Raw genomic sequence first — 21,417 nt, 5'->3', positions numbered from 1 at the left:
AAATTGGGTGATGCTTTGATCAATACAGTTATACCATTCAACCAAAATACATACTTAAGACTACTCCAAGATTCCAGTTGATCATGGTGCTACTCTGGTAGGCATTTAAAAAAACTGTCTCTCTGCTACAGTGGCAATTTTGGCATTTTTTACTGTTCATTATTTTTTCCTTGTAATTCTCTGAATTCTGCTGTTTTATTCAATTAATCTTCACTGTAACACCATGAAATCCAAGCGAAATGTTCCCCCTGACCCCCCTGATGTATCAAATCATGTTAACACTACTGGATCTGGGCTTAATTGTTCAGCAAACTTTTTAGATGAACAGTTTCATATTGATGAATCTGATGCGATGCTTGATAATGGAGGTTTTGCTGATTCGATCTGCACTCAATTACATCCGAGTATTACTCCTACTAATGATTTGGAGATGGATTTTTCAGATCTGGAACTTAATCGATCAGGTATGGCTGCTGTTAGCAAAGAACAGATTCAATTAAATGTTGCAAGTGCTCCAGTGACAAGTGAAATATTAAAAGCAACAATTGACAACAATACTAGTAACATCAAACAAGGTATTACTGAATCTCAAACTGAATTTGTTATTAGAGAATCTCAAGATCATAATCATGTGCATGATAAGGAATTACATATGAATGATGACAATATGGGTGGACCAAGAACTGCTCCTGCACAGAATTCAGAAATTAATTTCAATATTAATAGGGGTGAAAATGAGATGGAACCTGATAATGATAATGAAAATGGTGATGCTGAAATGAATAATAATCACATGAAGAACAATCTTAGTAGGTAAAAAAGATTCATGAGTAATGAGGAGTCTATTAAGATTCAGAAACAAGGTAACATATTCAGTTCCAAACTGGTTAATCATAGCAATGAAGAAATTGAAAACTTGTATTCGGCTCACATTAGTAACAAGTTAGATGCTGAAAATGCTACTTCTAAAAGATCCAAACGACTAAATACTTATTACCGTCGAAGAAAAAACACCACTAAGTTCCCTAAATTTTATGAGAATAATAATTTTCTTAAGAATATGGAAAATTCTTCTCTGAGATACAACATTGGGTCGAATAATAAGGGTGGTAAAATGGATAATGCTGATGAATTATGGTTTAATAGGAAATCAAACTCTAGCTTTGATAAGGAATTTAAGTTTGCCAGTAAAAGAAAAGATAAACACCAAAATGATATTCATCCCAAGACTTTTAAGGATGGTGTTGAATATGCTTCATTTGCTGAAACTGTTAGTAAAAATGCGGGTAAAGAAGACCTTTCTAAGCTGGAATATTGTCCACCTGTGGTCATGCCTAATGGGGAGAAGATAGTACATTTGAAGGGTGAGTTTATTGCTAAAACATGTAATGCTTATGCCAAATCTTTGTATGTGTATTTTGTGGGTATAAACATGAGTTTTACTGCTGTTAACTTCAACCTCAAAAGGATGTGGCGTGTATATGGCATTAGGGATATATCAGTGAATACCTCAGGTTATTTTTTCTTTAGATTCAATGATGAAGAAGGTATGCAAAAGGTATTTGATAGTGGTCCATGGCTTGTTGATAATGTTCCATTGTTTCGGAAGAAATGGGAACCTGGGTTATGTTTGGAAAAACCAGAACCATCTACTATACCATTGTGGGTATCAATTATAGACTTGCCTGTTGAATTATGGAATAGGGGTAATATTAGTCAGATTGTGAGCTGTATTGGTAAACCATTAGTTATGGATAAGATTACAAATGAGAGGTGTACTAATCAAATGGGTAAAGCAGGTTACGCAAGGGTTCTTATGGAAGCTGATGCAACTAATGGTTTACCTGATGTTGTAAATGCAGTCTATCCAACATGCGATGGCCACTTGGGCAGATCGATTAACTTGAAAATAGGTTATCAATGGAAGCCATTAAGATGTTCGCATTGTAGAGTTTTTGGGCATGTGTTTGAGAAATGCAACAATAGACCATTAAATGAGGAAGAATTAGAAGCTAGGAATAAAAAAGAAGAAGAATTGAAGTTGAAAGAATTGAAAAAACAAATGGAAGGCGATGAGGGCTGGAAAACTGTAGGTAAGGGAAATAGAACTATTAAGGATATTGGTGATGCTCCTATGGTTAGACCAGCTTTTGGGGGGCAGAGACAATTTGTTAATCAATCATGGAATAACCAAAGGAATCAAAATAAGGAACCAAGTAACGAGGGAGGTTATGGTAATGCGTTTAAAGGTGGTAACAATCAAAATCAGAAAAAATATGGTGGGTATGGAAAAGGTAATGATAGTGGTAAAGTCATGGAAGGAGGTAATGAAAAAGGTAAGGGTATTGAAGGAGGAAATATGAAGTCTGGTATTGGATCTAATAAGAATTTTCAACAAAAATGGAAGAAGGTAAATGGTGAAAGGAATACCTCTGGTTCAGGTAAAAGTAATAACCCTTATTCTATTTTGGATGACGATGAGATTATAATTGAAGAAACTATAAATGATAAATTTGATGATTGGTGGAAACTATGGAAATCAGAAAAAAAGAAACTATAAGTTTATTTGGACAAAGATAATCCACCAGGAAAAGAAGTAATTGATCAATGGCAACCACACGAGTTCAATTATTTTAGGACTCAATGGATTGCTGCTGGTTTTGGTGATTTTGATAAAGATGGCATGGTGATTGATGTTGAGTCTGATAATGAAGGTACTGCTCAGACAGTTAACATGGATGATATGGGGAGTAGTGGGCTGCAACAGGAGCATCCTATTGTGGATATTAATCCTATTGTTTCCAATGTTTAAGCTCTCTTGTTGGAACATTAGAGGACTTAATGAGTTCTCTAAACAAAAGGAGGTAAAACAACATTTAATGGATAGTGGTAGTAGTATTTGTGGCATAGTTTAAACTAAGGTATTAACTAAGAATGTACCTAAAGTAGTTACAAAAGTGTTTGGTAATTGGAGATGGGGGTCAAACAGTGCCTATTGCAAAGGAAGAACCAGAATAATTGTAGGCTGGGATCGGAATGAGGTGGTATGTAACATTATCCATTCTTCTAATCAGATTATACACTGTAAAGTCCATCAATTAAGCAGCAGGAAACAATTCTTTTGCTCTTTTATCTATGCTTCTAGTTGTTATATTGAGAGAAGAGAACTGTGGAAGGATTTGTGTATCTTGAAGTCACTGGTTGGTAGTGATAGTTGGGTTATATTGGGTGATTTTAATGTGGCACTCAATCCGGAGGACAAATCATCTGGTACTTTAGTTGTGGATAGGGAGATGATTAATTTCAGAGATTGTGTTGAACAGATTGAAATGGATGATTTAAATCACTCTGGGTTTCATTTTACTTGGGTGCAAAAGCCACATGCTACTGGTCCAAATAAGGGTATACTTACCAAACTGGACAAAGTTATGTGTAATAATGCATTTATATCCAAATACCCTAAAGCATTTGTTGAATTTTTACCAAATATGAAATCTGATCTTTGTCCAATGCTACTGTCTATTCCTAATATGGATAGAAAAAAGGTGAAGCCATTCAGATTTAGTAATCACTTAGCTTCTAAAGAAGAATTCCTACCACTTGTTACTGAAGTGTGGAGTAAATCTGTTCCTGGATTCACTATGTTCTCAGTGGTGTCAAAGATGAAAGAAGCAAAAAAGAAACTAAGAAATCTTAATAAGATTAAAGGTGATGTTTTTGTTAATGTGCAAAAGAGGAGACAAGAATTAGCTAATATACAAAGTAAAGTCTTGAAAGACCCCCAGAATCAAGATTTCAGAAATGAGGAAAGCAAGTGTTTCAAAGCTTTTAAACAAGCTACTGTTGATGAGGAGAAACTTCTAATCCAAAAATGTAAAGTACAATGGCTTAAAGAAGGGGATTTCAACACAACCTACTTTCACAGAGTTGTTAACAGTAGGGTTAATAGAAGCAGAATTGAAGTGATTCAAGATTTGCAGGGTAATAGATTTGAGGGGAATGAAATTCCAAATCAGATAGTTAAATACTATGAGGATTTATTGGGTAAAAGTTAACCTGCAAACCCTATTGATAGGCCTGATGTCTTGTTCAAAAGAAAGATTGATGAACAAAAATCATGGGATATGGTCAAGATGGTTGAAATGAAGGAGGTTAAGGACGCATTGTGGGAGATTGATGATATTAAATCTCCTGGACCAGATGGATTTGGTGCTAAATTCTTTAAAGCTGCCTGGCCAGTTATTGGGAATGAAGTGTTCCAAGCAATAAAAGAGTTCTTCCTGAATGGTAAGCTACTGGGTGAGGTAAATGCTACTATTATTGCTCTTATTCCTAAACTCGAATGCCCTAAGGTTGTTTCTGATTTTAGGCCTATTGCTTGTTGTAATGTAATGTATAAGATCATTAGTAACATTCTGGCGAATAGGATCAAACACTGCCTTGATGATGTTGTAAATGAAAATCAGTCTGCTTTTATCCCACAAAGACAAATTAGTGACAATATCTTGTTAGCCCAAGAGTTAATGAAGGGATATAATAGGAAAAAGGGTAGAGGTAGATGTGCTTTTAAAGTAGATATTCAAAAAGCTTATGACACAGTTGACTGGTCTTTTCTTGAAAAGTGTTTGAAGATGTTTGGTTTTCATGATATAATGATTAGATGGTTGATGGCTTGTGTTACTACTCCTTCGTATGCTATTGCTATCAATGGGGCACAACATGGGTACTTTAAAGGGAAAAGGGATATTAGACAGGGTGACCCTCTATCCCCTTACCTTTTTACTCTTGTGATGAAAGTCCTGAATTTATGTATTAACAGAAGAATTGAGGAAAATGGTAATTTTCAATATCATCTAAAATGTAATGAGCTTAAACTGACCCATATCTATTTTGCTGATGATTTAATGATGTTCTGCAAAAGTGATATTACCTCTATTAGAATTTTAAAAGACTCATTGGATGAATTTGGCTCTTATTCTAGTCTAGTGCCTAATGTATCTAAGAGTACTATCTTTTTGGGTAATGTTGATGAAGGTAGTAGATTGGAAATAAGTCAGATTATGCCTTATGCCATTGGTAAATTGCCTGTTAAATACCTCGGTGTTCCACTAATTTCTTCAAGATTACATTGTAAAAACTGCAGTGCGATGGTGGATAATGTCAGAAAAAGGATTCAGGATTGGAGAAACAAATTTCTATCTTATGCTGGTAGATTGCAACTTGTTGCTTCTGTTCTTCAATCTATGCAAGTGTATTGGATGTCCATGTTCTTATTGCCCAAAACTGTGATTTATGATATTGAAAAAATACTGAGAAATTTTTTATGGGGTGCATATGATAAGAGTAGAGTGCTTGCAAAAGTGGCCTGGAACAGTGTATGCTTACCCAAATCAGAAGGGGGCCTTGGTTTAAGATCACTGTATGATTGGAATACCACTTTTATTGCTAAACATATGTGGAATGTTGTCACTAATAAGAAGTCCTTGTGGGTAAAATGGATCAATACTTATAAGTTACAAGGGAAAAACTTTTGGGAGGTGAAACTATGTGATGATGATTCGTATAGCTGGAGATGTTTGTTAAGCTTAAGAAGTAAATTCAGAATGAGCTTTGTTCATTATATTGGCAATGGGCTGAATACATCTTTTTGGTTTGATAATTGGCATCCTGCTGGTCCACTATGTAATCTGTTTTCCAATAGAGATATATATGTTAGTGGATTAGGCAGAACATGCTATGTTAGCAATTGTTTTAGAAATGGGGTTTGGGTCTGGCCTGTGGAGTTTATTGAGAAATATGATACAACATTGTGTTCCTTTAATCCTGATTTCAGAATGGATGTTGCTGATTCAATAGAATGGTGTGATAAAAAGGGAAAACTAGTGAAATTCAGTGTCAATATTGCTTGGAATGATTTTAGGCAAACAAGGGAGGAGGTTAAATGGTGCAAACTGGTATGGTTTTCTCAGAATATTCCAAAATATGGTTTCAACCTTTGGTTAGCTGTTCAATCAAGACTCACTACTCAAGACAGAATGGAGAAGTGGGAAATTATCACTAACCAGGTATGCCCTTTGTGTAATACTATTAAGGATTTCCACAAACATCTATTTATTGATTGTTCATTTGCTAAAGAGGTGTGGAAATCCTTTAAGGGTAAAGCGCATATTGATGATTTTATTGACAAAATTGTTGAGGATGATCCGTCATGGGATGGTCTTGTTGACCTCTTTGTCAAAATTCCATGTAATAAATCAATTTGGAGTATTATTGGTAGACTGGTGGTTGCTGCTACCATTTACTTCATATGGTAGGAAAGAAACGCTAGAATATTTAAAGGAGAGCTAAGAACATCAAAGGTGATCTGTAATGCAATTCAGGAGGTGATTAAATTAATGCTACTTGGGCTAAAAATCATTCCATCTGACCAGGTCAAATTTGCTGCTGATATATGGAGATTTGATATGGTAAATGTCATGGTTAAACCTAATCCAAGTCATAATGATTGATTATCATTATTCTTTCATAAGTGACTGGTTTATGGTTTGTATGTGTATATGTAGTATGGCAGGTTTGACTCTACCTAGTCAATTTGTCATGTCTCATTGTAATCTGATTCTTGTAGCTATATGGGATTGTAAAAATGAAATTATAAAAAATAGAGGAATATATGGTCATGTAGTGTCTTTTGTTGATAGCTATTGCAGATCTTGGATTTGTGCATTGGATAGCATGGATGATACAAGGGAAAAGGCAACATGGCTAGATGGTGTTTTGGTTGAAAAAAATAGAAGTTTGAAGTTTAAAGGCATTCAAGGTTTAAAATTTAAAGATTGCGAAATATGTTGTTTTGAAGATTATGAAGATCAAGAGCTGAATTATCCAGGGTGCTACCAAAGGATGTGGATCATGTTGAAGTATAAAGGTACGCACTGTGATTTTAATTTAAAATACATTTATTTGCAGGTGGATCTTCATCTGGGTATGAGTAATAGGTCATATAAGAATGGTATTGGTGATTGTATCGATTTTGTATTTTATTGGTATAGAGATGAAATATGGTGTATATTTAGATTTTATGCTTTCTAGATTGTTAGGAAAGTGTAAAAGTGTTTCGGATGTTCCACTAAATAACATCCCCCCATGTATTCATTTTTATTTGGTTGATATAAATTTTTCCGGGGTACCGTCCCCTTTTCCAAAAAAAAAGATTCCAGTTGATCAAAATATAGTTAGCATAATTGTAACACGTTACTTTTTTTTTAAATCACAGCGAAAATATAACATATGTATATATAAACATCTATAATTATATCATTAACCAAACATAATTATCGCATCAACACTGGTGTTACGTTATTAAAAATCATCTGTTTTAAAGTAACAAATCACAGTCATCAGAGTAAGTTTGTCAAACACTTCCAAAGTAACCACTCCCCAAAATTCTAGCATGCAAAGCTTAACCTGTAAGGGAGGAAACTGTGGGGGTTAGCATAAAGCTAAGTGAATGAAACTATCTTAACAGTCATAAGTATCTAGCCTCAAGCTAAGCACAAATGCATAACAGCAATTAAACAAACAACACAGTAATAGAGGAACGTCGGCTTGTAGGGGCCATTAACTACTAGCTGATCGGGCTAGAGTTTACCGTTAGTTCCTGTTACTGTCTCCTTCATATAGTAATCCAGACGTATCGAATACATCATTCAATACTATACTACATGAATAGTAACACTTGAACCCAACCTCACAATTCAAGGTTGACCTCCACCCAACTTCACAATTCAAAGCCGGTTGTCGAGCTTCACAATTCAAAGCCGGTTGTTGAGCTTCACAATTTAAAGCTGATAATACTAATGTGTACACCATCACCACAAATAACATAGTATATCATATACTATCAAATCAGGTCAAACATAGCAGGATAACAGTAGCATAACCCGCTACTACATACATATAATAGTATCAGATAGTCCCACTCACCTGATAAACAACAAGAATTCAGAAGTCTTATATTATTGAGTCTTCTCCGTTCCTTTATTACTCAAGAATATATCTCAAGTTAGCACATATCTAATCAATAATATCATCAATTAATATTCTAAACAACATCATATAGCCTAATATATCCATATATGACAACTTTACATGGTTCCCCATTCGATTGCATCTATCACACACGTGTAAACGAGGCATACACGCTATCCTATCATTTTGACCCAAATTAAAGTTTGATTTAGTGTTTTAAAACCTTACCAATGGAAAGTAGACCTTATTACATTTCCAACAGTAGTTATTCATCAAAATCGGAGTTACAATTTGAAAGTTACGGCTAAAACAAGTTTTGCAAAATGCTGACAACCTGTAACTGCACGGATGCACCTGCAACCGTACGGATGCATCTGTATATGTACGGTTGCATCTGTAACCGTACGGATGCACCCAAAATGGCCTGGATACAATCCGTATCCGTACGGATGCATCTGGTATCCGTACGGATGCTGTTCATCAGTGTCACACCCCCAAATAGGGACAGGGCTATTTGTGACTTTTCAATATCATAACACAAGTGTACAAACGAGAACGACTCTATATGAGACGTTTTATAAAACATTAATTGTATTGCATCGGAAAATTAATAAGGTTTTACATCTTTAATCCAATGACAAATGTCTAGATATTAAATGATAAATAAAAAATGATGGACTCCAATGCAGCAAGCAAAGCAGGAAATCATCAACAGCACAGTAGCTAGCATCACAAAGTTAATTATACCTGAGAAAAAAATGCTTAAAACGTCAACACAAATGTTGAGTGAAATCCATAGGTTTATATCAATAATCAATATTTTTAGACCACAAGATTTAGTCATACAAATCCGATATAAATCATATATCAAAAATTAAAGTATATGCTATGAGTATAATATCGAACTAAACAATTAATACCCCATGGTACCGTCGTACCACGCTTTCATTATTATGTACCCCCTTGACGATCGGTCAATGAGTAGCGACGTTGCTCCCATAGCGCTACCATCAATAATTAAGTTTGTCAACTCAAATTCATGCAATTAACGATATTATCTAGCGGGGATTTAGCATGTAAAGATACAAGTATAAATACATGTATAAATACAAGTTTAACAAAAGTCTCATCCAGTTGCATATAAAGTTTTTCAAGTTACTTGTGTCTAAATCGTAAAACATTTAAAAGCAAGCATGTGTTTCATCCCAAAATATAAAAACAGTAAAAATGGGACTATGAAAATCACCTTAAATAGCACCGCAAAAGATGAAGATAATTCTACGAATGAAATGAACGAGAATATATGACCAGGCCTTCAACCTAGTGATATATAGACTTAATTAGAAATTTGTCTAACAAACAAAGAGTATGTTTACTAATATAATGATTATATTAATAGTGAAAATTTATGATAAGAGTTTCTACTTTTAGAAAGTTTCCATTTAAAATAGGTTTCCAGTCTTAGAAAGTTCGCGATATAATCTTCACCTTAACACGTTGTACAACTTTGTCCAAACCTTGTTATTATCAAGTAAGTCGGGATGACCAGATGTAACCGGGGGTCAGAAACTTTCAGTAGGACTATAAGTCTACAACCTTTCGTTTAATCCAAAGCCTTATTCCCATCATTACAACCTAGACATCATCCACTTGACTGTAATGTAACATCCCGTTTTCCCGTGCGCGTTTAAAGATACAAACTTAATTACTAGCACGCTTATAATTTGTTCATTTGTATGATTAACTGAGCTAAGTGTTTGTTTTGGGTAAGTGCATATATATATATATATATATATATATATATATATATATATATATATATATATATATATATATATATATATATATATATATATATATATATATATATATATATATGTATATTCGAATGCGTGCGTGTGCGTGCTTATGGATGTGTCGTGAGGGCGTAGAGTCGTGTGAGACTTAAGGTTGAAGTTTAGACGTGCATAGGAAGGGTGAATGTGGTGGGCTAGTTGGTTGAACCATCGATTGGTGTTAAATGTCGAAGGGATCAGGATCAGGCCACTGCCGTGCCGCGAGAAATGGGTCCGTGAAGCGACAAGCAAAACAAATCTGGATCAGAACATGGGTTAAGAGTGGTGGTTTTTCCTTCGTAACGTCGCGCCGCGACATATGCCGCCGCGCCGTGGCCTAACTGCCGGTCAGACTCCAATTTCAGCTCGTTTTATATAGGGCTTTAGGGGCAATTTGGTCTTTTTGTGTGTAGATCAGATTGGAGCCTTTAATCTCAGCCACTTATCCTCTATTTCTCATTTCTTTTCCATTTTCTTTCATAATTTCCTCCCAAAACTTAAAACCCACTTAGTTTAATCTCAAGATTTGAAGAGGAAGGTTTGTGAATCAATCATAGGAGCAAGAATTAAAGTTGTTCTCCTTGCTATAAGCTACAAGAGGATAGTTTTGGTAAGCCCCAACTCTAAGTTTTGAGTTTTATTTTGTTTAAGCTAGGGTTTGGTTCATGTGGGGGTTGTATGACCCATTTGAGGGATAAATGGGTGGATCTTGGGTTAGATTGTTGAAAGAAAACCCTAATTACCATAATCTAGGGTTTTGGTCTAATGAAATGAGGTTTGTAAGTGTCAAAGGTGTTGTAAGCATTAAAACACTTGTTCAAAGTTGAAAGAGATGTTAAATGGGTCATGTTTGACCAAAATTATGTGTTTAAGTGTTAGATGGGTCACATGAGTCAAAGTTGATCTAATTTGGGTAAAATGAGTGAGAAATACCCTAGGTTGTGCTAGTTGAAGAGTAATGGACTTTAATTCACTAGCTTTAGTGATTATAATGAGTCTTGACCAATTTTGGGTGGTTGGTGTAGATGAGTCATTTAATGATCGGGTCATTAAATGCCCGGTTGTTAGAAGTTGACATTTAATTCAACTTGATGCTGTGTTAATTATATGCATAATGTAATAGGTGCTTTACTTTGAAGTTTGCGAGCTTACTTCCTAATTCACCGAAGACGATAAGGTGAGTGGAATAATTATATATGCATGTATATGATTTATTTGCTTGTGGGGTATGGGTTAAAGTTTGATATTGACGATACCATACCCTAGAGTATATTATGTTGTGGACGAGGGTTTAAAGTTCGTTGTTGACGATACCTCATACGTATGGACTTAAAGGTCGATGTTGACGATGCCATACGATTATTATAGTGACGTTGATGAGGGTTTAACGTTCGTTGTTGACGATACCTCATATGTGGGTTTAAAGTTCGGTGTTGACGATACCACGTTAATATAGGCGAATGGGATTTAAGTTCGATGTTGACGATACCATTCGTTGGGCTAGCCTTGGGATCTTGAGTACTATGGATGTTGTGAACATCATCGTTATACTTGTGTTTTAGCATATTGTATTGTTGTGTTATATGCTATTGTTATACTAGCCTTGTTATTGTGGTACTTAGCGTTATACATGTGAAAGGTATGCTAATTATGTAACTAGTATGTATGCGGATTTGGTAAGTGTTTGCAAGTAAGTAGGTTATATATATGTATGTATAATTGTTGCACTCACTAAGCCTTGCTTACCCTCTCGTTGTTTACCATTTTATAGGTGCCGGCTTGGACAAGGGTAAGGGCATACGTTTGGACTAGTGGTCTCCCGTTTATGTTGTCGGGGGGTGCTTTTGGTGTTAGCTTTTTGAAGTTGGCCTAACATTTTGGGTAGTTTAGCCCCAAACCATGCTCGAGTGTCGTTTGGATTATAAACTATCATTGTAGTGGGTCAACCTTGTATAAAACTTAATCAATGGCCTTCGTGCCTTTTGTAAACATTTAAATTGATGTACGTTTAAATGGAACTTGTGGAATGGTTTACATATTTAATTGGCACGTAAATGTGTATTATATAAAAAAAAAATTTACTCGTATGGAATACGGGTTGGGTTGTTTCAAGTGGAATCAGAGCATGGTCTAAGGGATTTAGGCGACTTGAGGTAGGTGCCTAGACTTGGGCTTTATTGTGTGAGCGCTTTATGCAGGACTTGTAGGACTTTGGGTCTAATCGGGAATTTATTAGTGCTTTGGTTTATGTGAACTAACCTTGTGCTAATTGTTTTGTATTGTGTTTAGCAATCATCAAGCAAGACGGACGTTGTACTAGAGAGTTAATGCGACGTGCTCGCGTAACAACGATTAGCTACCGTTGTTACGGGTGCAAATCGTGTCAAACGAGTAATGTGCGACGATTGTTGAGCAAGATGGGGTAGTGTGGTACGCATGTATATACTTACGTGTTATGCCTTTTCGTTCATGGTTTAACCTTTTCCGTTTTATAGAATGAAGACGAGAAACGGACACGATAATGATATCGGTGGTACAAGCGAGGACACCGAATTCACGGCCAAAGTTGAGGCCATCTTGAAGAACTACAAGGAGGATTTTCTTGTTAACGTGAGAAAAGTTTTCAAGGAATCTTATATATTTGTGTGCTTCACATTATTCTACTACCTATTCAGTTTTTTTTTTTTCCTTTTCCCTTTTCCCTTTTTCCTTTTTTCCCCTTTTATATTTATTATTTATAGAGACAGATGAAGGTGGCGTGACTGAATGAATAAACAGGGGTATGGGCAGGGGTATGGGGTGCCTTACTTCCTTCTTCATCCATTATTATTATTACCTTCTGCATCTTCAATTATTAGATAACAAAATTAGACTGAAACCGGAACCCTCTCTTAACTTCGATATATCCATTTACCATTTATCAATATTTCCTTTTCTTTTTCCGACCCAAATCGCCGTTAGATCCAAATCCAATCTCCGGAGATCCCTATTTTCCAGAGCATGTTCTCTTTACATATAGCTATCTCTATTTGAATTTATACGTACGGTTTATGTATCTATCAGATCTTTTACTTTTGAAACCCTATTTTTTTATTTGTTTCAGAGGCATATATGTATGATTTTGAATTGATTTAATCAAATTGGATATGATGTAATGTGTTGTGTAGGGTATACAGGTGCATTGATGAGGATAATTGGTAAACTATCTGACTTATTGGCTGAAATTCAAGTAGATTCAACTACTATATACACTTTTATTATTACAGTATAATTTTACGTATAATTTATATTTGTTTTTCATTAATTATATTTATTAAAGGTATAATCACTGATATATAATGGAATTTTCGTTGAGTTGCAAACTATTCTTGGAGTTGTGATTTCTAAGAGGTTTGGTCTTAGTATTTTGCTTTTTGTTTTCTATTTACCACTTGATATTATCCTGTTTTATTGTTCAGATTAAAAGTCTTGGAGAAGAAGTTGGAGTAGTTCTTAACGCTGGGACACTGTTAACAACCATAGAATACGTCCTTGATGGTAAATAGTACCAATTGTTATGTAAAGTTAACTCTAACAACGATGTTTCTTAGATAATGAAATGTAGTTGTGCTGAGTTGGTTAATTATATTATATTAATTATAATTAAAATTATACTTTTCATGTTTACCAGTGGTTGATTTACGATTGATTATGTCTGTAAATCCTGGATTTGGTGGGCAGAGGTTTATTGAAAGCCAAGTAAAGAAGATATCAGACTTGAAGAAAATGTGTGCAGAGAAGGGCGTCAACCCGTGGGTTGAGGTAGATGGTGGAATTACAACAATGCATACAAGGTATATTCATTTGAATGATTAGGATTAAACTTCAAACTCGATGTTTATTACCAATTTATTTGATAAACCTAGAAACAACTATTTAATAAAAACTCAGGCAAAAGGGTTTATTGATCTCCATATTTGATGACAGGTGATTGAGGCTGGGGCAAATGCCTTAGTTGCTGGCTCTGCTGTCTTTGTGTTTTATCTCAAAGTGGCTGGCTTATGCATTATTGATGGAAGTAGAATTGAGATGGGTAAGAATTTAAGTTTTTAGACTGTTATATTACCGGTGATAATTTTAAAGTTTAACCAATGTTGAAGGGAAACTGAGCTGCTTAGAATATTTGGTACAAGTATATAGATTGGTACCAATATACTTCCATAATTGAAGCTGCTGACATGAGATCTCAAGGATCTTCCATCTGAAGAGAAAAACAACTCTTTTTTGACTTACAACTTATATAAGCATTTTTGCAGGTTGAATGTTGTAAAAGTTTATTTATATGAAGGTTTCCTATCAACGGTTAAGAGCGTAAATGGGGTACATTGGGTGCTTATAATTTAGTTAGGTTGTTTTGACAAGTTGGTAAGGACTTTTCATTTTCTTTTAAATGCTGTTTATTGCAGGTACTTATTGAGAAGGCAGAAAAGCAAACAAACCTTATAATTGGTCTCAAAATGGGTGATTGTTATCGTCAACATGTTCATTCTATCGAGTTATGTAAGTTTGTAAGTTTTGGTGTTATATAAATGAGTGTTTATTGTTTCGGTTAAGAGTGAGACTTTTTGACCCGTTAGGGTTATGAAGGGTAATGTTTAGTAAGTGTTTTTGACCCATATAAAAATTTACAGCACGCTATTAATATCCAACGAATCACAAACACTTTTCTTTGTATGGATGTTATTTAAAAGCGAATTAATTTAATCAACTGGCTATTAGTTTTTAGATTAGTTATTTGTATGTAAATGTACAAATGTTTTTTTAAAGTATACTGATAATTGTTTTTAAACTTGACGAGGGATGTTATAAAAATTACAACGGTAACAATATTTGTAATCTAATGAGGTTTAGTTAACAAGCCGATTTTGATCATTATAGTTTCATTCCATGGATTTTGCAATTGGTAAGTGTTTTGTAATTTAGTTTTGGTTTATATTATTTGTCCATAATTTGTTTGTAGTGTGATCATTATTGCTTAAACGTGTGTGTAGATGCACAATTTCTATTTTGCCGCTTATTCGATGATCTTATCTCAAAACTAGGGTTCAAACTTATATAAATTTATTTTTTATATACCCATTATAGGTGTATTTGTTTGGACTGGTTGTTATTTATTTATATCATCCATTTTTGTTTACCCTTAGTACATTTTTTAATTTAGTTTGATAGTGTTATTGTAGGTACGGCTGCTATATCATATCAAAGTGAGGTTTGTTCCTATATTGACGGTGATGGTATACCTTATTAGAAGGTGCTTAGCTCGCTTTGTGTTTAATAATTTTGCTTTATATTCCATTTACTTTAAATTCCATATACTTCGTACTAGATATCATAGTTTTTAGGGTTCATTGAGATCAAGTTTGATTGTCAATACATACCATTGTACTTGAGCCTTTTTATTTATTCGATTTCTTTGATCTCGATAGCAAAATCTGAAGTTTATTCATTATCTTGACCAGGTGTCATTGTGCTTCAATCTTGGAGCATATTATGAAGTGTAGAAGGTAGTTTGCAGAATCTATGTATTTTTTTTCTATCTGATTGAACGATGTTTTATTGTTGATTTGGGCTTTAGATTTGATGACCTAATAAAGTAATACTCCACTAATAAGGTATTTTTATAGTTCCATTTCCAATAGCAGACTTTTGGTAAGTTTTAAGCCATGTAATACTTTCCTATGTAAACTGACTGTGTAATAAATAATCATCGGCATCGCATACAATTATAAGCAGCGAAGCGTGCACCCCTACGCTCTTGTGTATGTAAAATATATGTTATATATTTTACAAGGTATATGTATAATATTAAATATCTATTATATATGTTAAATAAATATTTAATTATTAATTAAATATTTATTTACAGATTTTTATATTTAGAATTATTATAATTGGTTAATATATTTTTATATACATTTTATATATTCCAAAAATAGATATATACTTCCCTAAATTTGTTTTTAATTTAATTAAATATCAAATAATTAATTTTATAATTTTTATAAGTTTCTTTAAGTTCATAAATGTGTATAAAACTTTTATAATAATATTATACCTTATCTTTATATTTATTTTCTATTTATTTCCTTATTTATTTTCGGTTTATACACAAATAGAGTTTAATTACGGAATAAATACTAATTCAACTCAAATAATTATTTTTATAATTTTCGCAGGTCTAGATAAATTTTATAAACTCATAAAATTTTTATATATATTTTATTCGCTGTTAAAAATATTAATTACGAATTTTTCATTATTTTTATGTTTAAATAATATATAATTCAAAATTAATTATAAATAATACTCCAATAATTTTTATAATTATTTTTATATGTTCTACTACTGTTCTAAATACCTTTTATATAATACTTACTGTTGTTGATATTTTATTAAATTTTAAATTCGTTTTATGTGTACTTAAGTAATTCGGTATACAAATAAATAAAGAATAAATATATATAATGTTATAAAAATTAGGGTTTCAACTTTAAAATTATTATAAATCTATTAAATTCTGTAAAAATTATTTTTATTGTTTTTAAGTGTTTATAGAATTTAAAACTTAATTTACACATTATTTATGTAAACCGAATCATAAACAAATTAATAACAATCATTCTAGTGATTCTAAAACTAAATAATTTATGTTTACATGTTAGAATAATATTAAGATGATTTTTGACCAGATCCCATGAATTTATAAAGTTTTTATTAATTACTTTTGTATTTTCATCTTATTCGGTTATTAAAAATATGATTAATTCATTATAAATTTGTATTTAATATATATAAATTGTATTTTGATCATAATAATTATTACAAGTATCTTACTTTACTGTAAAAATATTTACATAATTTATTTTGAATTATTTATATTTTTACAGCTATTTATGTATACTGTATATATATTTATATATTAATTTCATTTTTAATTATTTAAAAATATAATTTCGACTTATAAATCTGTAAAATTAATTTTTCATAAACTTATAATACATAACAGTAATTATCATGTATTACATATATTTATTTTTGATGTATATAATTTAATAAAAAATAAATAATGTAATCGGCTAAAAATATAAAAATCGAAAAAATAAAAGAAAAGAAAGAAAACTTACAAAATAAATTTAGGCTTTTGACAGAGACTCCAAGGATTAATGAGAAAAAATTGTGAGGTTCAGCTTGGTATTTATAGAGAAAAATTACCTTGGAAAACAAGTTAAATAATTTAAATAATAAAAAATAAATCTTTTATATAAATGGCCGATTTGTTTTATTAAAAAAAATATCTTTCTTATTCTCCAAGTAATGTATTTGGTTAGAAAAAATGTCTAAGTTCACAAACTTGTTCCCAAAGAAATATCTTTTTAGATTAATACATGTATAATTTCCATAAATAAATAATCTAGAGAAAAAATAGAATATTCTAGATTAAATAATTATTTAAAAGTTTAAAAAGTTGTAAGGTTTTCCCTGTTCGGGTTACCCGGGAAGGGCGAGTAATCCGACCCCATACTCTAGTGTACGCAGCCCATCAGGAATACTCCCTGGCTGTTTTCAACCCTTCTCTGGCCACCCCAAGAATTGAACCTGAGACCTCTTGCAAAGATCTCAGGGCCCCAACCACTTGGGCTACCTTGGGATGGTTAGATTAAATAATTATTTAATTTATATTATTATTATTATTACCGAAATTAAATATTTATATATATATATTAATTTCATTTTTTATTTATATATAACAATGTATCATATAATTAATTGATTTACCTTATAACTTTACATTTTAAAAAAGTGCCACAAATATTTAAATACTATAATATATATTTTTATATCGTACACGGTTATATATACATTTTAATTCATATAATACTATTAGCTAAAGTTACATATAATAATATCAATTTAATTAAAATGTGTTGCTGACTAAAGTAACGTTAGGTCAACGTTGATTTGTTTCGTATTAATTGTGTTTCAAATAACAACCCTAGATATTTAATACACACAGAATGCAGAGAAAACCCTAGGGGCAATTTAATCAAATCAGAATGAAAATTTGAGGGTTGTTATAGTATCCCCCCGTTAAAGAAAACTTTCGCCCGAAGTTTCAGTAAAATTCTCGGATGCATCAGCGTTTAAGAAGAGAGAGATGAGGTTATTTCCATTTCATTTGGTCTTCATGTTCCCAGGTATACTCGGGGCCTCTTCGTGAATTTCAATGAATTTTAACAATAGTGATATTACTTTGTTTTAAACGCTTGTTCTCACGGTCCATAATCTCTATAGGTTCTTCAATGAAATGCATTTTATCGTCAATGCGAATATCATCCAAAGGAATAACGAGTGTGTCTTCAGCAAGACATTTTTTAAGATTCGAAATATGAAATACATCATGTACACTACTAAGTTCGGAAGGAAGTTCTAATCGATATGCCACAGAACCAATTCATTCAGTAACCTTGAAATAAGTGTATTGACTATCGCGATTAGAAATGATGGAAATAGGAACTCCATGATGGGAAACAATCTCCTAAAGATAAAGTTGTGACAATTTCTCCATCTTCTCGGTTTCTTTGATCGGTAAGAAATGTGCAAATTTAGTAAGACGATCCACTATGACCCAGATAGTATCATTGCCACTAGAAGTCTTGGGCAATTTAGTAATAAAGTCCATAGTGATACATATCCACTTCCACTGCACAATATCCGACTGTTGATATAAACCAGACGGCTTTTGATGTTTGACCTTAACTTTTAAACAAGTAAGATACTTACTCACATATTCAGCCATATCAAATTTCAGATTAGGCCACCAGTAAAACTCTTTCACATCGTGATACATTTACTAGAACCTAGGTGAATAGAGTACCTAGTCTTGTATGCTTCATCCATGACTAGTTCTTGAAGATTTCCAAATTAAGGGACCCAGATCCGGCTATTGAAATAACGTGTTCCATTTCCCTTGACTTCTAATTAATTCTCAAGTCCTTTAATTCCCTCGAGTTTGACATTTTCTTCCTTCAATGCCTCGAGTTGGGCTTCACAGATTTGAGATGTAAGATTTGTATGAATAACCATGTTAAAATCTCGGACTCGAATCGGTATGGCACGATCCTTTCTACTAAGAGCATCGACAACTACATTTGCCTTACCGGGATGATAATTAAGCTCACAGTCGTAGTCATTCAATAACTCGACCCAATGCCTTTGTCTCATGTTCAGTTGCTTCTGGTCAAAGATATGTTGAAGACTTTTATGATCGGTAAACACCGTGAATTTGATTCCATAAAGGTAATGTCTCCATATCTTTAACGCGAATACCACAGCTCCTAATTCTAAGTCATGTGTGGTATAGTTTTGCTTATTTTTCTTCAATTGTCTAGATGCATAGGCGATAACCTTTTTACGTTGCATCAAACACATCCGAAACCTTGATTAGTGGCATCACAATAGATTTCAAAATCATCGGTGCTTTCGGGTAGTGATGGAAACAGGACTGGTGGTCAATTTATCCTTTAGAATCTTAAATGCAAATTCTTGTTCTTCGGACCACTCAAATTTCTTCCCTTTATAAGTTAGTTTGATGAGAGGTTTGGCTTCGAATAGAAAATGTTTTTGATAAATCTTTCGTAGTATCCAGCAAGTCCCAAAAATTGCCAAATATGTTTCTCACTCTTGGGTACTTCTCAGTTCTGAATAGAAGTGATTTTTGCAGGATCGACATGTATTCCTTCACTATCAACTACATGTCCGAGGAATTGTATGGTTCGTAGCCAAAATTCATTCTTGAAAAAACTTGACATACAATTCTTCTTTCTTCATGAGCTCTAGAATCAACCTCAGATGTTGTTCACGCTCTTTCTCATTTTTGGAATAGATTAAGATATCATGAATGAAAACGATCATAAATTGGTCAAGATAGGGTTTGCAAACACGGTTCATAAGATCCATGAAAATAGTAGGAGCATTATTTAAACTAAAAGGAATTACAAGAAATTCATAATATCCATAACGAGTTTGGAAATCAGTCTTAGAAACATCGGCTTCTTTAACTCTCAACTGATGATAACCCGACCTAAGATCAATCTTTGAATAGATACTTGACCCTTGTAATTGGTCAAATAGATCATCAATACAAGGAAGTGGATATCGATTATTTATAGTTAGCTTGTTGAGTTCATGGTAATCAATACACATCCTAAACGAGCCACCTTTCTTTTTAACGAAAAGAACGGGTGCTCCTTTCGGAGACGAGCTAGGACGAATGAAACCTTTCTTCAAAAGTTCATGGAGTTGGTTAGATAATTCCTTCATCTCAGATGGGGCTAATTGGTTTGGTGACTTTGCAATAGGTGCACCACTGGGAGTTTATTCGATTTGAAACTCGACCTGTCTTTGAGGAGGGAGACCAGGGAGTTCTTCAGGAAATACTTCAGGAAAGTCTCTAACCACTGTTACATCTTTAATGCGGGAGTGGATAATTTTGGAAACGAAAGAAATTTTGAGGCCTCAGATAATATGATATCCAAAGTTGATATTTTTAGTTTACAATAGAGGGATAAAGGAGTCAGGTAATGGTACACGGTAGTGATAGGACCCTTGACATATGAATACCATGAATGTGAATAATAAACCACATGAATGTAAAGAGTATTAGTCAAACTAGTCAACTATATTCCACGGCTCTCTTGAATACATTACAAATCGGTGGCTAATGTTAGTGACTAAGGGAGGCTTGGTGTTCGATATATAGCCCTTATCTGTAGAACACCTCCCTTACAATCTAAGGGATATAGTTAGCTCTTTCTAGAGACCTAACAATCCCCCCTAAGAGATAACTATGTCTCGAAGATTGCTCACTAGGTAAAATGCATACAAAATTACAATGAGAAAGAATTAACTATTTCTAACTAACTCCCCCTCGAATCTTGCATGGTCGTTGAAGTAGATCTTTGAAACTTAGAGTTCTTCTACATTCAATGGTCTTTGAGTTTGTACAGCGGAATACACCTAATCTTGACATTCATCGAAGCATCACTTTATGTTGATAAAGAACTCAACTCCCCCTCAACATTTTCCTTGATTAGTAAGCTCGAAAAACTTTAAGAAACTCCCCCTTCAAAGTATATGGGACACGAATGAAAGGACCCGTCCTAATCCATCCGGACGAAGTCCGTATTGATCATAAACGATTCATAATAGTTGATTACATCGCGAGGTACATGACCTCTATATGATACATTTTACAAACATTGCATTCGTTTTTAAAAGACAAATTTGCTTTACATCGAAAGTTGACGGCATGCATATCATTTCATAATATATCCAACTATAATTGACTTAATAACAATCTCGATGAACTCAATGACTCGAATGCAACGTCTTTTGAAATATGTCATGAATGACTCCAAGTAATATCTCTAATATGAGTAAATTCACAGCGGAAGATTTCTTTCGTACCTGAGAATAAACATGCTTTAAAGTGTCAACCAAAAGGTTGGTGATTTCA

At 33.3% G+C, this 21,417-nt stretch overlaps 1 protein-coding gene and 1 pseudogene across 1 annotated transcript; both read left to right on the top strand.

Moving 5' to 3' along the window:
* Positions 1 to 826: 826 nt before the first annotated feature.
* On the top strand, positions 827 to 4,055 carry LOC139849265 (uncharacterized). Its single transcript, XM_071838923.1, has 3 exons — positions 827 to 2,441; positions 2,589 to 2,806; positions 2,922 to 4,055. The coding sequence occupies exons 1-3, from the start codon at positions 827 to 829 to the stop codon at positions 4,053 to 4,055; spliced, it is 2,967 nt and encodes a 988-aa protein (XP_071695024.1).
* An 8,684-nt stretch (positions 4,056 to 12,739) lies between these two features.
* LOC139847250 (ribulose-phosphate 3-epimerase, chloroplastic-like) lies at positions 12,740 to 15,646 on the top strand (annotated as a pseudogene).
* The last annotated feature ends 5,771 nt before the right edge of the window (positions 15,647 to 21,417 follow it).

Source organism: Rutidosis leptorrhynchoides, chromosome 5 (assembly GCF_046630445.1).
Source record: "Rutidosis leptorrhynchoides isolate AG116_Rl617_1_P2 chromosome 5, CSIRO_AGI_Rlap_v1, whole genome shotgun sequence".
NCBI classification, from domain to species: domain Eukaryota; kingdom Viridiplantae; phylum Streptophyta; class Magnoliopsida; order Asterales; family Asteraceae; genus Rutidosis; species Rutidosis leptorrhynchoides.
The sequence above is the reverse complement of the archived record's forward strand: the minus strand, read 5'-3'. Positions and strand labels throughout refer to the sequence as shown.